Source organism: Bombina bombina, chromosome 1 (assembly GCF_027579735.1).
Source record: "Bombina bombina isolate aBomBom1 chromosome 1, aBomBom1.pri, whole genome shotgun sequence".
In the NCBI taxonomy this organism is placed as follows: Eukaryota; Metazoa; Chordata; class Amphibia; order Anura; family Bombinatoridae; genus Bombina; species Bombina bombina.
In genome coordinates this window covers 1,331,865,851-1,331,885,124 of record NC_069499.1, presented here as the reverse complement: position 1 = coordinate 1,331,885,124, position 19,274 = coordinate 1,331,865,851, and the positions used below count along the sequence as shown (strand labels likewise).

The 19,274-nt window shown below is 38.9% G+C and overlaps 1 protein-coding gene across 2 annotated transcripts in view; it reads right to left on the bottom strand.

The window, feature by feature from the left end:
• Positions 1-19,274, bottom strand: part of WDR59 (WD repeat domain 59) — a 177,823-nt gene that overhangs the window by 42,271 nt on the left and 116,278 nt on the right. The window contains exon 19 of one of the 2 annotated variants that reach the window (XM_053702127.1): positions 9,668-9,724. The exons of the other annotated variant lie outside the window; for it this stretch is intronic. Within the exon in view, the coding sequence (XP_053558102.1) occupies positions 9,668-9,724 (57 nt within the window). The remainder of the gene's footprint in view (positions 1-9,667; positions 9,725-19,274) is intronic. 2 annotated transcript variants of the gene reach the window in all.

The following is a 19,274-nucleotide window of genomic DNA, read 5'->3' as shown; positions in this document are numbered from 1 at the left end:
CCCCTATCCTGGCCCCCCTATACTGCCGCCACCTATATTAAACTTATTAACCCCTATCCTGCCCCCTCTACACCGCCGCCACTATATTAAACTTTTGAACTACTAAACCTAAGTCTAACCCTAACCCTAACACCCCCCTAACTTAAATATTATTTAAATAAATCTAAATAAAAATTATTATTATTAACTAAATTATTCCTATTTAAAAACAAATACTTACCTATAAAATAAACCCTAATATAGCTACAAAATAACTAATAGTTATATTGTAGCTATTTTAGGATTTAATGTATTTTACAGGCAACTTTGAATTTATTTTAACCAGGTACAATAGTTATTAAATAGTTATTAACTATTTAATAACTACCTAGCTAAAATAATTACAAAATTACCTGTAAAATAAATCCTAACCTAAGTTACAATTAAACCTAACACTACACTATCATTAAATAAATTAACTACAATTACCTAAAATTAAATTAAATAAACTAAACTATAGTACAAAAAAAAACAACACTAAATTACAGAAAATAAAAAAAGAATTACAAGAAGTTTAAACTAATTACACCTAATCTAAGCCCCCCTAATAAAATAATAAAGCCTCTCAAAATAAAAAAATGCCCTACCCTATTCTAAATTACAAAGTAATCAGCTCTTTTACCAGCCCTTAAAATGGCTTTTTGCTGGGCATTGCCCCAAAGTAATCAGCTCTTTTACCTGTAAAAAAAAAATACAACCCCCCCAACATTAAAACCCACCACCCACATACCCCTACTCTAACCCACCCAAACCCCCCTTAAAAAAACCTAACACTAACCCCCTGAAGATCACCCTACCTTGTTCACCCAGCCGGGCCGAATTCTTCATCCAAGCGGGGCAAGAAGAGTTCCTCCATCCGGCCGAAGTCTTCATCCAAGCGGGGCAGAAGAGGTCCTCCATACGGTAGATGTCTTCATCCAAGCGGCGTCTTCTATCTTCATCCAACTGCGGCTCCATCTTGCAGCCTTGCATTTTATTGGCTGTTCTGATCAGCCAATAGAATGCAAGGTCAATCCGATTGGCTGATTGAATCAGCCAATCTGATTTTTCCTACCTTAATTCCGATTGGCTGATAGAATCCTATCAGCCAATCGAAATTCGAGGGACGCCATCTTGGATGACGTCCCTTAAAGGAACCTTCATTCGTCGGGTAGTCGTCAGGCCAGCAGGATGTTCCACGTCGGAGGTCTGCAAGATGGAGCTGCGGTTGGATGAAGATAGAAGACGCCGCTTGGATGAAGACATCTACCGGATGGAGAACCTCTTCTGCCCCTCTTGGATGAATACATCTACCGGATGGAGGACCTCTTCTTGCCCCGCTTGGATGAAGAATTCGGCCCGGCTGGGTGAACACGGCTCAAGGTAGGGTGATCTTCAGGGGGTTAGTGTTAGGTTTTTTTAAGGGGGGTTTGGGTGGGTTAGAGTAGGGGTATGTGGGTGGTGGGTTTTAAAGTTGGGGGGGTTGTATTTTCTTTTACAGGTAAAAGAGCTGATTACTTTGGGGCAATGCCTCGCAAAAAGCCCTTTTAAGGGCTGGTAAAAGAGCTGATTACTTTGTAATTTAGAATAGGGTAGGGCATTTTTTTTTTATTTTGGGGGGCTTTATTAATTTTATTAAGGGGCTTAGATTAGGTGTAATTAGTTTAAACTTCTTGTAATTCTTTTTTTATTTTCTGTAATTTAGTGGGGGTTTTGTACTATAGTTTAGTTTATTTAATTGAATTTAATTTTAGGTAATTGTAGTTAATTTATTTAATTAATTTAATGATAGTGTAGTGTTAGGTTTAATTGTAACTTAGGTTAGGATTTATTTTACAGGTAATTTTGTAAGTATTTTAGCTAGGTAGTTATTAAATAGTTAATAACTATTTAATAACTATTGTACCTGGTTAAAATAAATACAAAGTTGCCTGTAAAATAAAATTAAATCCTAAAATAGCTACAATATAACTATTAGTTATATTGTAGTTATATTAGGGTTTATTTTATAGGTAAGTATTTATTTTTAAATAGGAATAATTTACGCCTAGATTAAGAGTTCTGCGTTAGCCGTCAAAAACGCTGGTTTTGGCCGCCCGCTGGTATTTAGAGTCAGTCAGGAAAGGGTCTAACGCTCACTTTCCAGCCGCGACTTTCCATACCGCAGATCCCCCTACGCCAATTGCGTATCCTATCTTTTCAATGGGATCTTTCTAACGCCGGTATTTAGAGTCTTGGCTGAAGTGAGCGTTAGAAATCTAACGACAATACTCCAGCCGCAGAGAAAAGCCAGGAGTTAAGAGCTCTCTGGGCTAACGCCGGTTCATAAAGCTCTTAACTACTGTGCTCTAAAGTACACTAACACCCATAAACTACCTATGTACCCCTAAACCGAGGACCCCCATATCGCGCCACTTTATTAATTTTTTTTAACCTACATTATCCCTATGTACCCCTAATCTGCTGCCCCTAACACCGCCGAAACCTACATAATATTTATTAACCCCTAATCTGCCCCCCCCCAATGTCGCCGCTACCTTACCTACAATTATTAACCCCTAATCTGCCGACCGGACCTCACCGCTACTCTAATAAATGTATTAACCCCTAAAGCTAAGTCTAACCCTAACCCTAACACCCCCCTAAATTAAATATAATTTTTATCTAACGAAATAAAATAAATCTTATTAAATAAATTATTCCTATTTAAAGCTAAATACTTACCTGTAAAATAAACCCTAATATAGTTACAATATAAATAATAATTATATTGTAGCTATTTTAGGATTAATATTTATTTTACAGGCAACTTTGTATTTATTTTAACCAGGTACAATAGCTATTAAATAGTTAATAACTATTTAATAGCTACCTAGTTAAAATAATTACAAAATTACCTGTAAAATAAATCCTAACCTAAGTTACAATTAAACCTAACACTACACTATCATTAAATAAATTAAATACAAATACCTACAAATAAATACAAATAAATACACTAACTAAAGTACAAAAAATAAAAAAATAATTTACAAACATTATAAAAATATTACAACAATTTTAAGCTAATTACACCTACTCTAAGCCTCCTAATAAAATAAAAAAAAAAACCAAAATAAAAAAATGCCCTACCCTATTCTAAAATAAAAATTGAAAAGCTCTTTTACCTTACCAGCCCTTAAAAGGGCCTTTTGCGGGGCATGCCCCAAAGAATTCTGCTTCTGCCCCCACACATTACAACCCACCACCCACATACCCCTAATCTAACCCAAGCCCCCCTTAAATAAACCTAACACTAAGCCCCTGAAGATCTTCCTACCTTATCTTCACCACGCCGAGTATCACTGATCCGTCCAGAAGAGGGTCCGAAGTCTTCCTCCTATCCGGGCGATGTCTTCATCCAAGCGGGGGCTGAAGAGGTCCATCATCCGGCTGAAGTCTTCATCCAAGCGGGGGCTGAAGAGGTCCATCATCCGGCTGAAGTCTTCATCCAAGCGGGGGCTGAAGAGGTCCATCATCCGGCTGAAGTCTTCTATCAAGAGGCATCTTCAATCTTCTTTCTTCTGGCTCCATCTTCATCCCGCCGACGCGTAACATCCTTCCTCCACGACGAACTCCTGACGAATGAAGGTTCCTTTAAGGGACGTCATCCAAGATGGCGTCCCTCGAATTCAGATTGGCTGATAGGATTCTATCAGCCAATCGGAATTAAGGTAGGAAAATTCTGATTGGCTGATGGAATCAGCCAATCAGATTCAAGTTCAATCCGATTGGCTGATCCAATCAGCCAATCAGATTGAGCTTGCATTCTATTGGCTGATTGGATCTAATAAATTGGATCAGCCAATAGAATGCAAGCTCAATCTGATTGGCTGATTGGATCAGCCAATCGGATTGAACTTGAATCTGATTGGCTGATTCCATCAGCCAATCAGAATTTTCCTACCTTAATTCCGATTGGCTGATAGAATCCTACCTGTTAGGTTTATTTAAGGGGGGTTTGGGTTAGATTATGGGTATGTGGGTGGTGGGTAGTAATGTTAGGGGGGGGATTGTATGTTTTTTTTTTTACAGGCAAAAGAGCAGAATTCTTTGGGGCATGCCCCGCAAAAGGCCCTTTTAAGGGCTGGTAAGGTAAAAGAGCTTTTCAATTTTTATTTTAGAATAGGGTAGGGCATTTTTTATTTTGGGGGGCTTTGTTATTTTATTAGGGGGCTTAGAGTAGGTGTAATTAGCTTAAATTGTTGTAATATTTTTATAATGTTTGTAAATTATTTTTTTATATTTTTTGTAACTTAGTTCTTTTTTTATTTTTTGTACTTTAGTTAGTGTATTTATTTGTATTTAATTAATTGATTGATAGTGTAGTGTTGGGTTTAATTGTAACTTAGGTTAGGATTTATTTTACAGGTAATTTTGTAATTATTTTAACTAGGTAGCTATTAAATAGTTATTAATTATTGTACCTGGTTAAAATAAATACAAAGTTGCCTGTAAAATAAATATTAATCCTAAAATAGCTACAATATAATTATTATTTATATTGTAGCTATATCAGGGTTTATTTTACAGGTAAGTATTTAGCTTTAAATAGGAATAATTTATTTAAGAAGATTTATTTTATTTCGTTAGATAAAAATTATATTTAATTTAGGGGGGTGTTAGTGTTAGACTTAGCTTTAGGGGTTAATACATTTATTAGAGTAGCGGTGAGGTCCGGTCGGCAGATTAGGGGTTAGTAAGTGTAGGTAGGTAGCGCCAACGTTGGGGGGGCAGATTAGGGGTTAATAAATATAATATAGGGGTCGGCGGTGTTAGGGGCAGCAGATTAGGGGTTCATAGGGATTACGTAGGTTGTGGCGGAGTGGCAGATTAGGGGTTAATAATAATATGCAGGGGTCAGCGGGGGCGGCAGATTAGGGGTTAATAAGTGTAAGGTTAGGGGTGTTTAGACTCGGGGTACATGTTAGGGTGTTAGGTGCAGACTTAGGAAGTGTTTCGCCATAGGAAACAATGGGGCTGCGTTAGGAGCTGAACGCTGCTTTTTTGCAGGTCTTAGGGTTTTTTCAGCTCAAACGGCCCCATTGTTTCCTATGGGGGAATCGTGCACGAGCACGTTTTTGAAGCTGGCCGCGTCCGTAAGCATCGCTGGTATTGAGAGTTGCAGTGGCGGTAAATTATGCTCTACGCTCCCTTTTTGGAGCCTAACGCAGCCCTTCTGTGAACTCTAAATACCAGCGGTATTTAAAAGGTGCGGGGGAAAAAATACACGCGTAGCTAACGCACCCCTTTGGCCGCAAAACTCTAAATCTAGCCGTTAGTTAATAATAGTAATTTTTATTTAGATTTATTTAAATAATATTTAAGTTGGGGGGTGTTAGGGTTAGACTTAGGTTTAGGGGTTAATAAGTTTAATATAGTGGCGGAGGTGCAGAGGGGGCAGGATAGGGGTTAATAAATTTAATATAGGTGGCGGCGGTATGGGGGGGCAGGATAGGGGTTAATAAATATAATGTAGGTGGTGGCGGTATAGGGGGGCCAGGATAGGGGTTAATAAATTTAATATAGGTGGCGGCGGTATAGGGGGCGGCAGATTAGGGGTTAATAGGTATTATGTAGGTGGTGGCGGGGTCCGGGAGTGGCGGTTTAGGGGTTAATATATTTATTATAGTTGCGGCGGGTTCCGGGTGCGGCGGTATAGGGGGTAAAATCTTTATTTAGTTGCGGGGGGCTCCGGTATAGGGGGTATAACAGTATAGTATAGTGTGGGTGCTTAGTGACAGGGGTATCAATAAAGCTGGGAAAAAGCCAAAGAGCAGCGAGATCGATGACTGATAAATATCACAGTCAGCTGCTCATCGCTCCGTACTTGGTGCGCGGCTTTTTGACAGCTTTATTGATAAATTTGGCGAGCGTATTCAGGTCCGCGGCAGCAAGGTTAGGCGAACTTAGGCAAATGCAGGTAAGTACGGAGCTTAATAACTAGAGGCCAATGAAGCAAATTATATAATAGAAGTAAATTGGAAAGTTATTTAAAATTGATTTGCTTTGATGACGTCAGCAAGCCTATAATCTTCTAGGGTTCGGGATATTCGACCCCGTTTGTTGAACGTTGTTCTATAGGGTGCTTCTTCTGCTGAGTGAGTAATTGTATTTTCGTTACCGGACCTCTGCCTGTCTGACTCTGCTTTTGCCTAACGCAGTATTACCTGAAAGTTACCGGACCTCTGCCTGCCTGACTCTGCCTTTGCCTAACCCTGTATTACCTAAAAGTTACAGGACCTCTACCTGCCTGACTCTGCTTTTGCCTAACCCAGTATTACCTGAAAGTTACCAGACATCTGCCTGCCTGACCCTGCTAAAAGTTAAAGGACCTTTGCCTGCCTGACACTGCTTTTGCCTAACCCAGTATTACCTGAAAGTTACTGGACCTCTGCCTGCCTGATACTGCCTTTGCCTAACCCTGTATTACCTAAAAGTTACCAGACTACTGCCTGCCTGACACGGCCTTTGCTTAACCCTGTATTTCTGCTTCTGCCTACAGTAACTTAAACATCTGACTGATCCTAGTATTCCTGTCCAGTATTGTGAGTACCTGTTACTTTACATTATTTACCTGTGGATCTATACTATCTTTAGCAGTTGTGGGTCACGTCCTGGATAATACTCAGTGTGCTAGCGTGTGTATATTAATTCATCCTAGCATTTTGGTCTATTTCGGACTGATACCGTCATCACTGACACTTTCTTAATCATGAAAGAAAAAATTTGGCTTTCATGTACCTTTAAGCCCCTATGTGACCTATTGCACCCAACACCTCCCTTAATGACCTTCACGACTACATTTAACTAGCCACTGACAAAATCTTACCTATCCACTCTTCTAATCAGGTAATTACTTTAACAAAAGAATTAGTAGCATCAATTTTGACTGTCTGCCTATTAATCTATATTGGTTAAAATGGATTAGCCAGTCAGGATTGTTCGTAGGAACACTTGAGATGCTTTAGAACATTGGAAGAAACTGCTGCTGAAGGCCACAAAGGACTTCAGGATTTTTTTTTATGTAATTTAGGGTATGGACATTAAAAGGGTCTTGGCAATGGGTAAATCACATTGGAGTTAAAATATGTTGAGTCACTGATGGCAGGGACCATAAAAATTGGCTTATTAAGTTGGTGTACAGAGGATTATTAAGTTAAAGAGGTGAATTGTGAAGAAGCAGGAGGTTGCAGTTGGGGTTAATTGCAAGGGGAATGAATTGGGCAGACCATTATTGGTTATTGTGGTGGGGTAGGTTACTGTTCAGTCGGGGGATACTTTGTATTGAATTTGATAATTGATAAGTTGGAACAGTGCCGTCATATAACAACATCAATCCTAGGATATTTCCACTAGTACTTTATATGAGCTCCCACAGAAATGAATATCCATTGTCATTACTAATACAGCTACTGTGCTGCTTGACCACTCCAAGTGTGATGGCTTGTGACTTGCTGTAGGTAGCTACAGTTATGCATCTATGTTTGAAACCTATCACTTGTGAGTCACATGGTATCTAGCCCTAATTTATTTTAAATCCATGTAAATACTGTATAGCCGAAAGTACATAAATCAGTTATACAATAGTCCTGTCTCCCCATAACTTCTAATATAACTCCTAATACATCTATGGCTATATCAGAGAAAAGCTACAAGTAAAGCCAGTAATTAAAAGGGACAATCTAGACAAAGTAAATATAAACAATTGACAATCTAGTCAATTTCTATATATTTATATAATAAACTTTCATGATTCAGTTAGGGCATGTAATTGCCAATTCCAATTTACTTTTATCATCAATTTTGCTTTGTTCCTTTTGTATTCTTAGTTGAAAGCTAAACCTAGGTAGGCTCAAATGCTAATTTCTTAGCCCTTGTAGACCGCCACTTATCTGAATGCATTTGGACAGTTTTTCACAAGTAGAGGGCATTAGTTCATGTGTGCCATATAGATAACATTGTGCTCAAGCCCGTGGAGTTACCTAGGAGTCAGCTCTGATTGGCTAAAATACAAGTCTGTCAAAAGAACTGAAATAAGTGGGCAGTCTGCATAGGCTTAGATACAAGGTAATCACAGCGGTAAAAAGTGTATTAACTGTGTTGGCTAAGCAAAACTGGGGAATGGGTAATAAAGGTATTATCTATCTTTTTAAACAATACACATTCTGGTGTAGACTGTCCCTTTAAAAAAAGTAAAGGCCACAGCGGTTTCCCAGTAGCCACATGGATTACACTGCACTAAGTTTCTTTTCTTAAGCAACTCCTCAGGTGAGAATTTTTTTAAAGACATTTTGGTTCTTACCTTGCATCGGAAACAGGTATCAAGTGTATAAGCTTCCGGAGACTTTTGTTGAGTCTATTTAGATGAATTTCTTAAACCAGGTGAAATCATCTAACAAAGCTGCCACCAATTAAAAAAAGAAAGTTTGCTCCCCAATTAAAGGCCCATTGTGCTTTTTCTATTTTTAGCCCTGATGTGCCAATCAAAGAAATAAAGCCAAGCCAAGGAATTAAACTGGCAACACCAAGAGTGTTTGTGCTAACTGTAGAACAGAATCATACACTGCAGACATTGTACATGGACAAAAAGGGTGGCAGAAATACTGTGCACCGGAGTGAAAAAATAGTAGAAAAAAGCTCCAGCATTGGGTACAAGAGTGGGATCCTAAAGGTATAGACGGAGAAGAGAATAAAGAAAATGAGGCAGGATGGGAAGGAAAAGCAGTTTACAGACGGTATAGAGATTAGTGAAGAGTACAGCTCATAAAGAGGGAGGAATAATAAAAGAATAACAGAGAACAAGAGCCAGAAAAAAATAAACATTAAATTATAGGAATAAAGAAATTTAGTAAAAGCAACAGCCGAGCAGAAAGCTACAGCAAAAGGAGTCAATATTAACAAGCAACAAGATTTGCAATGAGAGACTAAGACATTCCCGAAAAACAAATGGATTGTAGGAAAGGTTACAAGAGCCCAAGAAAAAAACTTCTGAGTTCTCTAAACCACACTTGGCAGCTGTTTATCTCTTCTGCATCCATTAATGCTCTAAAATAATATAATTGACGTGACATAAAACTACGACCAACATACTGTTATTTGCAACAGCTATTAGAGAATCAATACTAAACATCGTATATTTATATGTTTGTTCTGGCCAATAGAGATGTAAATGGGTGCATTCAATTAATTAATTTATATATAAATACATTTATATATATATATATATATATATATATATATCTTACATCTATATAGATATTTACTTTTTATTTTGGTTTTACTTCATTCAAATTATATTAACCCTTTAGTATCTCAATAATTATGAGCAGGTTTCTACTGTCTTACTGGATGCCACAATTTATATGATAAAGAATTCTTTAACATAATTCTTAGTACCATCACAGAATGTCAGGGCTCTCACAATTCTTGGGGTCACATCATAGCTCATAACTACACTGATATTTTAGTATCGGCTCGACATACAAGTGAGCAGATGGCCATTGCTGCAGAGGACGGGCAAGTGGTGAACCCAGGAGATTCAGAGTTTTATTCTTGGGTTGTCTGACAGAGAACCAAAAAAGTGGTTACTTAGTGAAGGGCACTGTACCGGGAAGTCGTTAATCACTTGGATGGACCAGCGCCGGCGAGCAGACAGTGGGGACGTCTGCATGTCAGAGGAGTAGGTGTAGGTAAAAAAGGATGAGAGGAGATAGAGAAGAAAAAGTGGAAAAATCATCAAGAAAACAGCTGGCAGAATTGGTAGTAAGAGGTTATAAAATGATCCGTTTAACTGGCACGGAAAAAAATATATTGGAATGATCATCAATTTCACCTGACAATGTATTTAATTAATATGATCACTCCAAAGAAATACACAGAGCAAAACTATGTTAGACACATACTTCAAGAGGCACAAGGATAAATTGATCATTTGGGCATAATCTATAGTGGTGATATCCACTGCATGAAAGATTAGACAATCATGCTTTGTCAAATAGTAATGTGGATGTGAAAGTATTAAAAGGTCTACAGTTTTCAACATATCCGTTCTTTTCACTTATTTCTGCTACATCATGTAAACACCATTATATACTTATACATCATAGACAAGAATCACTTCTTTACAATGCAAAGTGTCTGTTTGGTGGATGGGATCTTACAAATTAGCAGAATTTAGAAAACAATGGCTAATTCAAGTAATAATAGCTTTAATCAAACATATTAAATTGGGATTGGGTGCAATCCATTTACAGTTATTTTAAAAGATCATAGAATACTCAGTATAGGGACTCTCAATTAGAAACATTAAAGGGGCAAAAAGGAAGGGATTAAAAACATCTATATAGTAAAAGAAATATAGGCAATATTAAAATATTTCTATAGAAACATTATAACTGATAATAAGGTGACTGCAAAACCCAAGAAGTGACTTCTCATCTTACACTGCAGTCATTATGTTGGCTACTTGACAGTTTCTTGATAATGATGCAATGTAACTATAATACTCCAGAGTTTTATCTTCTGCCCTTCTCTCACCAAATTATCCTGGCTCATGATTATTAGCATCCACGTATTTCACAAACACAACCCCCTAATGTTTAAAAGCAGAGCTTAATTTCAGTATTTACCATTAATATATATTTAAAGGAACATGAAAGTGATGCTTTAAGTTAGTGCATGATTTCTAATGGTTAAAGGGATATGAAACCCAAATTTCCTAACACGATTCAGACAGAGAATGCTATTATAAACAGTTTCCAATTTACTTTTGTTACCAAATTTGCTTCATTCTCATGGTATTCTTTGTTGAATAGTATACCTAGGTAGGTAGTGTGCACATGTCTGGAGCTCCAGACACACGCACAAGCCTACCTACCTGCTTGTAAACGAAGGATCTCAAGAAAAATACGTATATTTGATAATAGAAGTAAATTGGAAACTTTTGTTTTTTAATTGTATGCTTGCTCTGAATCATAAAAAAAAATGTACCTTTAACACTGAACATGTGCATTTATACTTTTTGAGGAGAAACTAATGCCAAAGATATGATGGCTGCAAGTGGCATCCGGCGATTTTTGGAGCCATATTTCTTCTTGTGAAAAAGTGCAACACACTTCTGAGCAAATCCAAATCTTCGGCATTCATTTCCTCACTAACAGTTTGAATGCACCTATCTATTTAACATTATTTTTTGCATGTTACACTAAAAATATATATCTTTTTGTACTTACCATTAAATCAGAAACCTAAAAGAGAAAAAAATTCCAGAAACTCTAACATTTTCCATCATCTTAAAAGGATAGTAAACACCTTGAGTTTTTAAATATAAATTATTTAGTTATGAATAGTAAACAACTCTGCAAAATAGTTTAATGATTTATTTGCCCTCCTTTTATGTAATGTTGCTCACAAATGGAAATGCATGTTACAGACATTCAAGGCTACGCTCGCTACACATTTTCCCTAATGTTTCTTTAGCAGATAACAGTAAACCAATGTAGTCAATAGTTTTACTAACAAAATGGTCTAGCCTTGTCTTCTGCATAAGCAAGCATGGATTGGCTCCTCCAAAGAAGGCAAGTGGTGGGTGGAGTTTGGCTATTGAAAAACAATTGCGGCAAACAAGATCTACATTTGCTTTTAAAATGTTTAGACTAAGTTGAAATTTTATTCTGTAGAAAGATATCAGAAATATCTAGTAATTGCAAGGCTTTTAGTGTCAATTTAAGCTAAAGGAGAAGGCCAGAATTAAGGAAAGAGGGAACCCTATAGAATAGCCCTGAAGGGGAAAAGCAAAGTAAATTTACTTTATTCCTGGAACCATAAAAAGGAAGTGAATACCATCAGGCAGACTGTGCTGTTATATACAAAATATGTGCACTGTTAAACACAAGACAGGCTCCATGTGCACATCTAATATAAAACTTCAGCTGTGAGTGCTGTTGTGGTAAAGTCTGCCTGAAAACAGACGTATTTGCCTTTGAGATTCACTTGCCTTAGATGAGCAAAGTAAACAGCCTTTATTACAAAAGGTGATAAGACAAGGACACTTCTAGAGCAAAGTCCCTAGAGCACTTCTATAATTTCAAACTGCTTCAAAGACAGACAGAATTAAATCTATTCTAGCAGGAGTTCAATGTAACCCACAGATACATAAGATGTTGTGCAGAGAGTTCAAGTGAGTGAGAGTATGAGTGAGAGTATGAGAGAAAGACAGAGAGATTAGTTGGGGGAAATCCTCAAACTTGTAATTCCAACATAGGAGGCAATGAAGCTGGTCAGGACACATGGGCAAAAGGCAGCACTTATATGATGGCAATCTGGAGTCAGATTTCAAAGCATCTGCTGACTATATGTATGTATGCCAGATTGGAGATGACCAAGTCCATGTTGAGGCTAAAACTTATTCTGCCGAAGGAAACAACCTCCTTTGAGCAAGGGACATAAACTTTAAACAACTGTGTCCTTTGAAAGGTCCCACCAACTTGTTTCGTTGCTTCATGTCTCTATATGCTTAGTTCCTAATTTAACAGCAGGTTTGCAATTGTAAACAGGAGTTTTCAATTGAAAATGTTCCTAAACAAAGCTTCCAAGTTGTTCTAGCGGGCCCAACATGTACTCATAGACAATGGGGAAGCCAAGGCAAAAAGGGACCTCAGATGCATACACACTATACAAAGAAATTAGCTAATTAAGTCAGTTTGCTAAATTGGTAGTAAGAATAAGGTTTGAAGGATGAGTTCCAGACCAGACTCGAATCAGACTTTATTGGAGTGAGACGTAAGTGAATTTCACGGCACCAGCAGAAGGAACAAGAGTCAATTTTAACTACTGAACTGGAGGACAAAACTATACACATGAAAAACCTTTTGGTATTAACCATTTGTTGTGAACAATTGATAGTGTGTAAAGGGGCAAAGTGGCAGAAATGGCTTTTCAAGTACAGAGCAGTTGGATGACTGGTATACAACCCTATGCAATCCACCCGGTATTATAGACTGCTTCTGATAGCATGGGTTGTTGCCACCTACAACTACAGCCCTTAGTGACTTTTAAACACAGTATGTTGTTTTTAATTATGCTGTATATTTTATGAAAAAAAAACATAATTTTATACCATAACTGAAGTCCTAAGCTGAGTGCCTGGCACGTGGATGATATACGTTGGTGAAAATGGGCAGAATCTTATTTTTGATGCTTCGTACAAAACTTCACTATTGCTAATTAACTTTTATAACTTATCATTCATGGACTAGTGGGAATATATTCTTTATTACATTAATAAATATTGTATTATTCACTATTGATAATTTTTGGACTTTATATTTAATACATATTTGGCTATTCTTTTTTGAGTGAATATATTTAGCACATTTATTTGTAATGCCTTAAAAAATTTCAACTACTAGAAAGGTGAAGTATGGAAATTACCAATATGAGGTAAAGGGGTATCCTAGGACCCACAAGTCCCTGTGCCAAATATAAATCCCAAAGGTCACGCCAAAAGGTTATTATTACTGAGGCGCATTCTACCCTAAGAGAGTAATGGTCACTAAAAAGTGCTGAGTTCCATACCAGCTACTTGTAATTTGTATACTTCTTTGCAACATCTCAGCCCTAGTGAAAAGGATCATGGTACACTTCTTATACAATCGCTCACATGTAGGCTGACAGCATTATTAAAGCTGTATCCTCCCAGCAGAGATACAACACTGAGCAACAGGTCAAACATGCTCAAATACCAGTAGACTGCAGTAAAGTACGTTTGCCCAGAACATTGCAATAATCATAAGAGGAACAGACAGGGGGCAGATAAAGTAGATAATCCTCAAATCAATAGACAAGGTGAAAATAAATGTTACAAGAAGCAGAGAACTAGGCGAAACTAAAACAAAAAAATGGAGATGAACTGGAAATGGCAGACAAAAATGTAGAGGTTTTCTGGGAGCTACCCTCGTGTGCTGCAACTACAGAATGTGAGAGACAATGTATTAACTTACCATATGACACTTCCCACTGCGCCCAAACAAGGTATTTCTGAAAGCTCCCTTTTAATTACACAAACAGTAGCGTAAGTTAACTACTGAAATTGACAGCCCATATGATGTGTTTTCCAACCAAACTAAATGTGTATTATAAATAATAACACGTAAATGAAATTTACTTCTCTTATCAATTTTGCTTTACTCTCTTGGTATCCTTTCTTGAAGAAGCAGCAATGTACTTCTGGGTGCTGGCTGAAGACATCGGTAAGCCAATCAAGAGGCATATATGTGCAGCTACCAATCAGCAGCTAGCTCCCAGGCCCCTGAGCCTACCTAGGTATGCGTCTCATCAAAAAATACCAAAAGAATGAAGCAAATTGGATAAAAGAAGTAAACAGGAAAGTTGTTAAACTGTATGCTCTGATTCATGAAATAAATAAAATTGTGTTTCATGTCTCTTTAAACTTAAACGAACAGTCTAGTAATTTTAAACAAACTTCCAATGTATTTTTATCATCAAATTTGCTTTGTTCTCTTAGTATTTTTTGCTGAAACCTAAACCTAGGTGGGCTCAAACTGATTTCAAAGATCTTGAAGGCCACCTCTTATTTCAGAGCATTTTGACAATTGTTCAGTTATACGCTGCTAGTTCATGTGTGCCATATAGAACATAGTGTTCACTCCTGTAGGGTTACCCATGAGTCACCACTGTCAGTTTTAATGGGACATTCATATGAAAAAATAATATGCTCTATTTCATTAGACCAAGTTATTTATGCACAGATATTCCTTGTTAAATATATGTTAAGAAATCTAAACATTCCTTCTCTTGTTATCCTTTGCTGAAAGGTTTATCTAGGAAAGCTCAGGAGCAGCAAAGAACCTAGGTTCTAGCTGCTGATTGGTGGCTGCATATATATATATATATATATATGTATATATGTGTTCAGTCAGCAGCCAGTAGTGCATTGCTGCTCATTCAACAAAGCATACAAAGAGAATTAAGAAAAGTTGATAATAGGAGTAAATTAGAAAGTTGCTTAAAAACAGAATTTATGCTTACCTAATAAATTACTTTCTCCAACGGTGTGTCCGGTCCACGGCGTCATCCTTACTTGTGGGATATCTCTTCCCCAACAGGAAATGGCAAAGAGTCCCAGCAAAGCTGGCCATATAGTCCCTCCTAGGCTCCGCCCACCCCAGTCATTCGACCGACGGACAGGAGGAAATATATATAGGAGAAACCATATGGTACCGTGGTGACTGTAGTTAGAGAAAATAATTCATCAGACCTGATTAAAAAACCAGGGCGGGCCGTGGACCGGACACACCGTTGGAGAAAGTAATTTATCAGGTAAGCATAAATTCTGTTTTCTCCAACATTGGTGTGTCCGGTCCACGGCGTCATCCTTACTTGTGGGAACCAATACCAAAGCTTTAGGACACGGATGAAGGGAGGGAGCAAATCAGGTTACCTAAACGGAAGGCACCACAGCTTGCAAAACCTTTCTCCCAAAAATAGCCTCCGAAGAAGCAAAAGTATCAAATTTGTAAAATTTGGCAAAAGTGTGCAGTGAAGACCAAGTCGCTGCCTTACATATCTGGTCAACAGAAGCCTCGTTCTTGAAGGCCCATGTGGAAGCCACAGCCCTAGTGGAGTGAGCTGTGATTCTTTCAGGAGGCTGCCGTCCGGCAGTCTCATAAGCCAATCGGATGATGCTTTTAAGCCAAAAGGAAAGAGAGGTAGAATTTGACCTCTCCTTTTACCAGAATAAACAACAAACAAGGAAGATGTTTGTCTGAAATCTTTTGTAACCTCTAAATAGAATTTTAGAGCACGGACTACGTCCAAATTGTGTAACAAACGTTCCTTCTTTGAAACTGGATTCGGACATAAAGAAGGTACAACTATCTCCTGGTTAATATTTTTGTTAGAAACAACCTTAGGAAGAAAACCAGGCTTAGTACGCAAAACCACCTTATCTGCATGGAACACCAGATAGGGCGGAGAACACTGCAGAGCAGATAACTCTGAAACTCTTCTAGCAGAAGAAATTGCAAGCAAAACAAAACTTTCCAAGATAGTAACTTAATATCTATGGAATGTAAAGGTTCAAACGGAACCCCTTGAAGAACTGAAAGAACTAGATTTAGACTCCAGGGAGGAGTCAAAGGTCTGTAAACAGGCTTGATCCTAACCAGAGCCTGAACAAATGCTTGAACATTTGGCACAGCTGCCAGTCTTTTGTGTAGTAAGACAGATAAAGCAGAGATCTGTCCCTTTAGAGAACTTGCAGATAATCCTTTCTCCAAACCTTCTTGTAGAAAGGAGAGAATCTTAGGAATTTTTATCTTATTCCATGGGAATCCTTTGGATTCACACCAACAGATATATCTTTTCCATATTTTATGATAAATCTTTCTAGTTACCGGTTTTCTGGCCTGAACCAGAGTATCTATCACAGAATCTGAAAACCCACGCTTCGATAGAATCAAGCGTTCAATCTCCAAGCCGTCAGCTGGAGGGAGACCAGATTTGGATGTTCGAATGGACCCTGAACAAGAAGGTCCTGTCTCAAAGGTAGCTTCCATGGTGGAACCGATGACATATTCACCAGGTCTGCATACCAAGTCCTGCGTGGCCACGCAGGAGCTATCAAGATCACCGAGGCCCTCTCCTGATTGATCCTGGCTACCAGCCTGGGAATGAGAGGAAACGGTGGAAATACATAAGCTAGGTTGAAGGTCCAAGGTGCTACTAGTGCATCTACTAGAGTTGCCTTGGGATCCCTGGATCTGGACCCGTAGCAAGGAACCTTGAAGTTCTGACGAGACGCCATCAGATCCATGTCTAGAATGCCCCATAATTGAGTTATTTGGGCAAAGATCTCCGGATGGAGTTCCCACTCCCCCGGATGGAATGTCTGACGACTCAGAAAATCTGCCTCCCAGTTTTCCACACCTGGGATGTGGATCGCAGACAGGTGGCAGGAGTGATCCTCCGCCCATTGAATTATTTTGGTCACTTCTTTCATCGCCAGGGAACTCCTTGTTCCCCCCTGATGATTGATATACGCAACAGTCGTCATGTTGTCTGATTGGAACCTTATGAATCTGGCCTTTGCTAGTTGAGGCCAAGCCCTGAGAGCATTGAATATCGCTCTCAGTTCCAGAATGTTTATCGGGAGAAGAGACTCTTCCCGAGACCATAGACCCTGAGCTTTCAGGGATTCCCAGACCGCGCCCCAGCCCACTAGACTGGCGTCGGTCGTGACAATGACCCACTCTGGTCTGCGGAAGCTCATTCCCTGGGACAGATGGTCCAGGGTCAGCCACCAATGGAGTGAATCTCTGGTCTTCTGATCTACTTGAATCATTGGAGACAAGTCTGTATAGTCCCCATTCCACTGTTTGAGCATGCACAGTTGTAATGGTCTTAGATGAATTCGTGCAAAAGGAACTATGTCCATTTCTGCAACCATCAACCCTACTACTTCCATGCACTGCGCTATGGAAGGACGAGGAACAGAATTAAGAACTTGACAAGTGCTTAGAAGTTTTGACTTTCTGACCTCTGTCAGAAAAATCCTCATTTCTAAGGAATCTATTATTGTTCCCAAGAAGGGAACTCTTGTCGACGGAGACAGAGAACTTTTTCTATGTTCACCTTCCATCCGTGTGATCTGAGAAAGGCTAGAACGATGTCTGTATGAGCCTTTGCTTTTGACAGGGACGACGCTTGTATTAGAATGTCGTCCAAGTAAGGTACTACTGCAATGCCCCTCGGTCTTAGAACCGCTAGAAGGGACCCTTGTACCTTTGTGAAAATCCTTGGAGCAGTGGCTAACCCGAATGGGAGGGCCACAAACTGGTAATGCTTGTCCAGAAAAGCGAACCTTAGGAACTGATGATGTTCTTTGTGGATAGGAATATGTAGGTACGCATCCTTTAGATCCACAGTAATCATAAATTGACTCTCCTGGATAGTGGGTAGAATCGTCCGAATGGTTTCCATCTTGAACGATGGTACCCTGAGAAATTTGTTTAGGATCTTCAAATCCAAAATAGGTCTGAAAGTTCCCTCTTTTTTGGGAACTACGAACAGATTGGAATAAAATCCCATTCCTTGTTCCTTTATTGGAACTGGGTGTATCACTCCCATCTTTAACAGGTCTTCTACACAATGTAAGAACGCCTGTCTCTTTATTTGGTTTGAGGATAAGTGAGACATGTGGAACCTTCCCCTTGGGGGTAGTTCCCTGAATTCCAGGAGATAACTCTGAGAAACTATTTCTTGCGCCCAGGGATCCTGAACATCTCTTGCCCAAGCCTGAGCAAAGAGAGAGAGTCTGCCCCCCACTAGATCCGGTCCCGGATCGGGGGCTACTCCTTCATGCTGTTTTGTTAGCAGCGGCAGGCTTCTTGGCCTGCTTACCCTTGTTCCAGCCTTGCATCGGTTTCCAGGCTGGTTTGGGTTGTGAGGCCACAACTGTTAAAAACTTAATTGTTGCATGGTAATAAGCATTGGCGCACTAGATGTACTAGGGGCCTCCTGTGTGGGCAAAACTGGTGTAGACACAGTAGGAGATGATGTAGTATCATGTTTACTCCCCTCATCTGAGGAATCATCTTGGGCAATTTCATTATCTGTGGCAGTACTGTCCTTACTTTGTATGGACGCTATGGCACAATTATCACATAAATTTAAATGGGGAGACACATTGGCTTTCATACATATAGAACATAGCTTATCCGAAGGCACAGACATGTTAAACAGGCTTAAACTTGTCAACAAAGCACAAAAAACGTTTTAAAACAAAACCGTTACTGTCTCTTTAAATTTTAAACAGTGCACACTTTATTACTGAATATGTGAAAAAGTATGAAGGAATTGTTAAAAAATTACCAAAATTTCACCACAGTGTCTTAAAGCATTAAGAGTATTGCACACCAAATTTCAGAGCTTTAACCCTTAAAATAACGGAACCGTTTACAAATTTAACCCCTATACAGTCCCAGCTATAGCCTTTGCTGAGACCCAACCAAGCCCAGAGGGGAATACGATACCAATTGACGCCTTCTAGAAGCTTTTCCAGCAAATTTCAGATCCTCACACATGCATCTGCATGCCCTGCTCTCAAAAAACAACTGCGCAGTAATGGCGCGAAAATGAGGCTCAGTCTACAACTAGGAAGGCCCCCTGACTGGAAAAGGTGTCTAACATAGTGC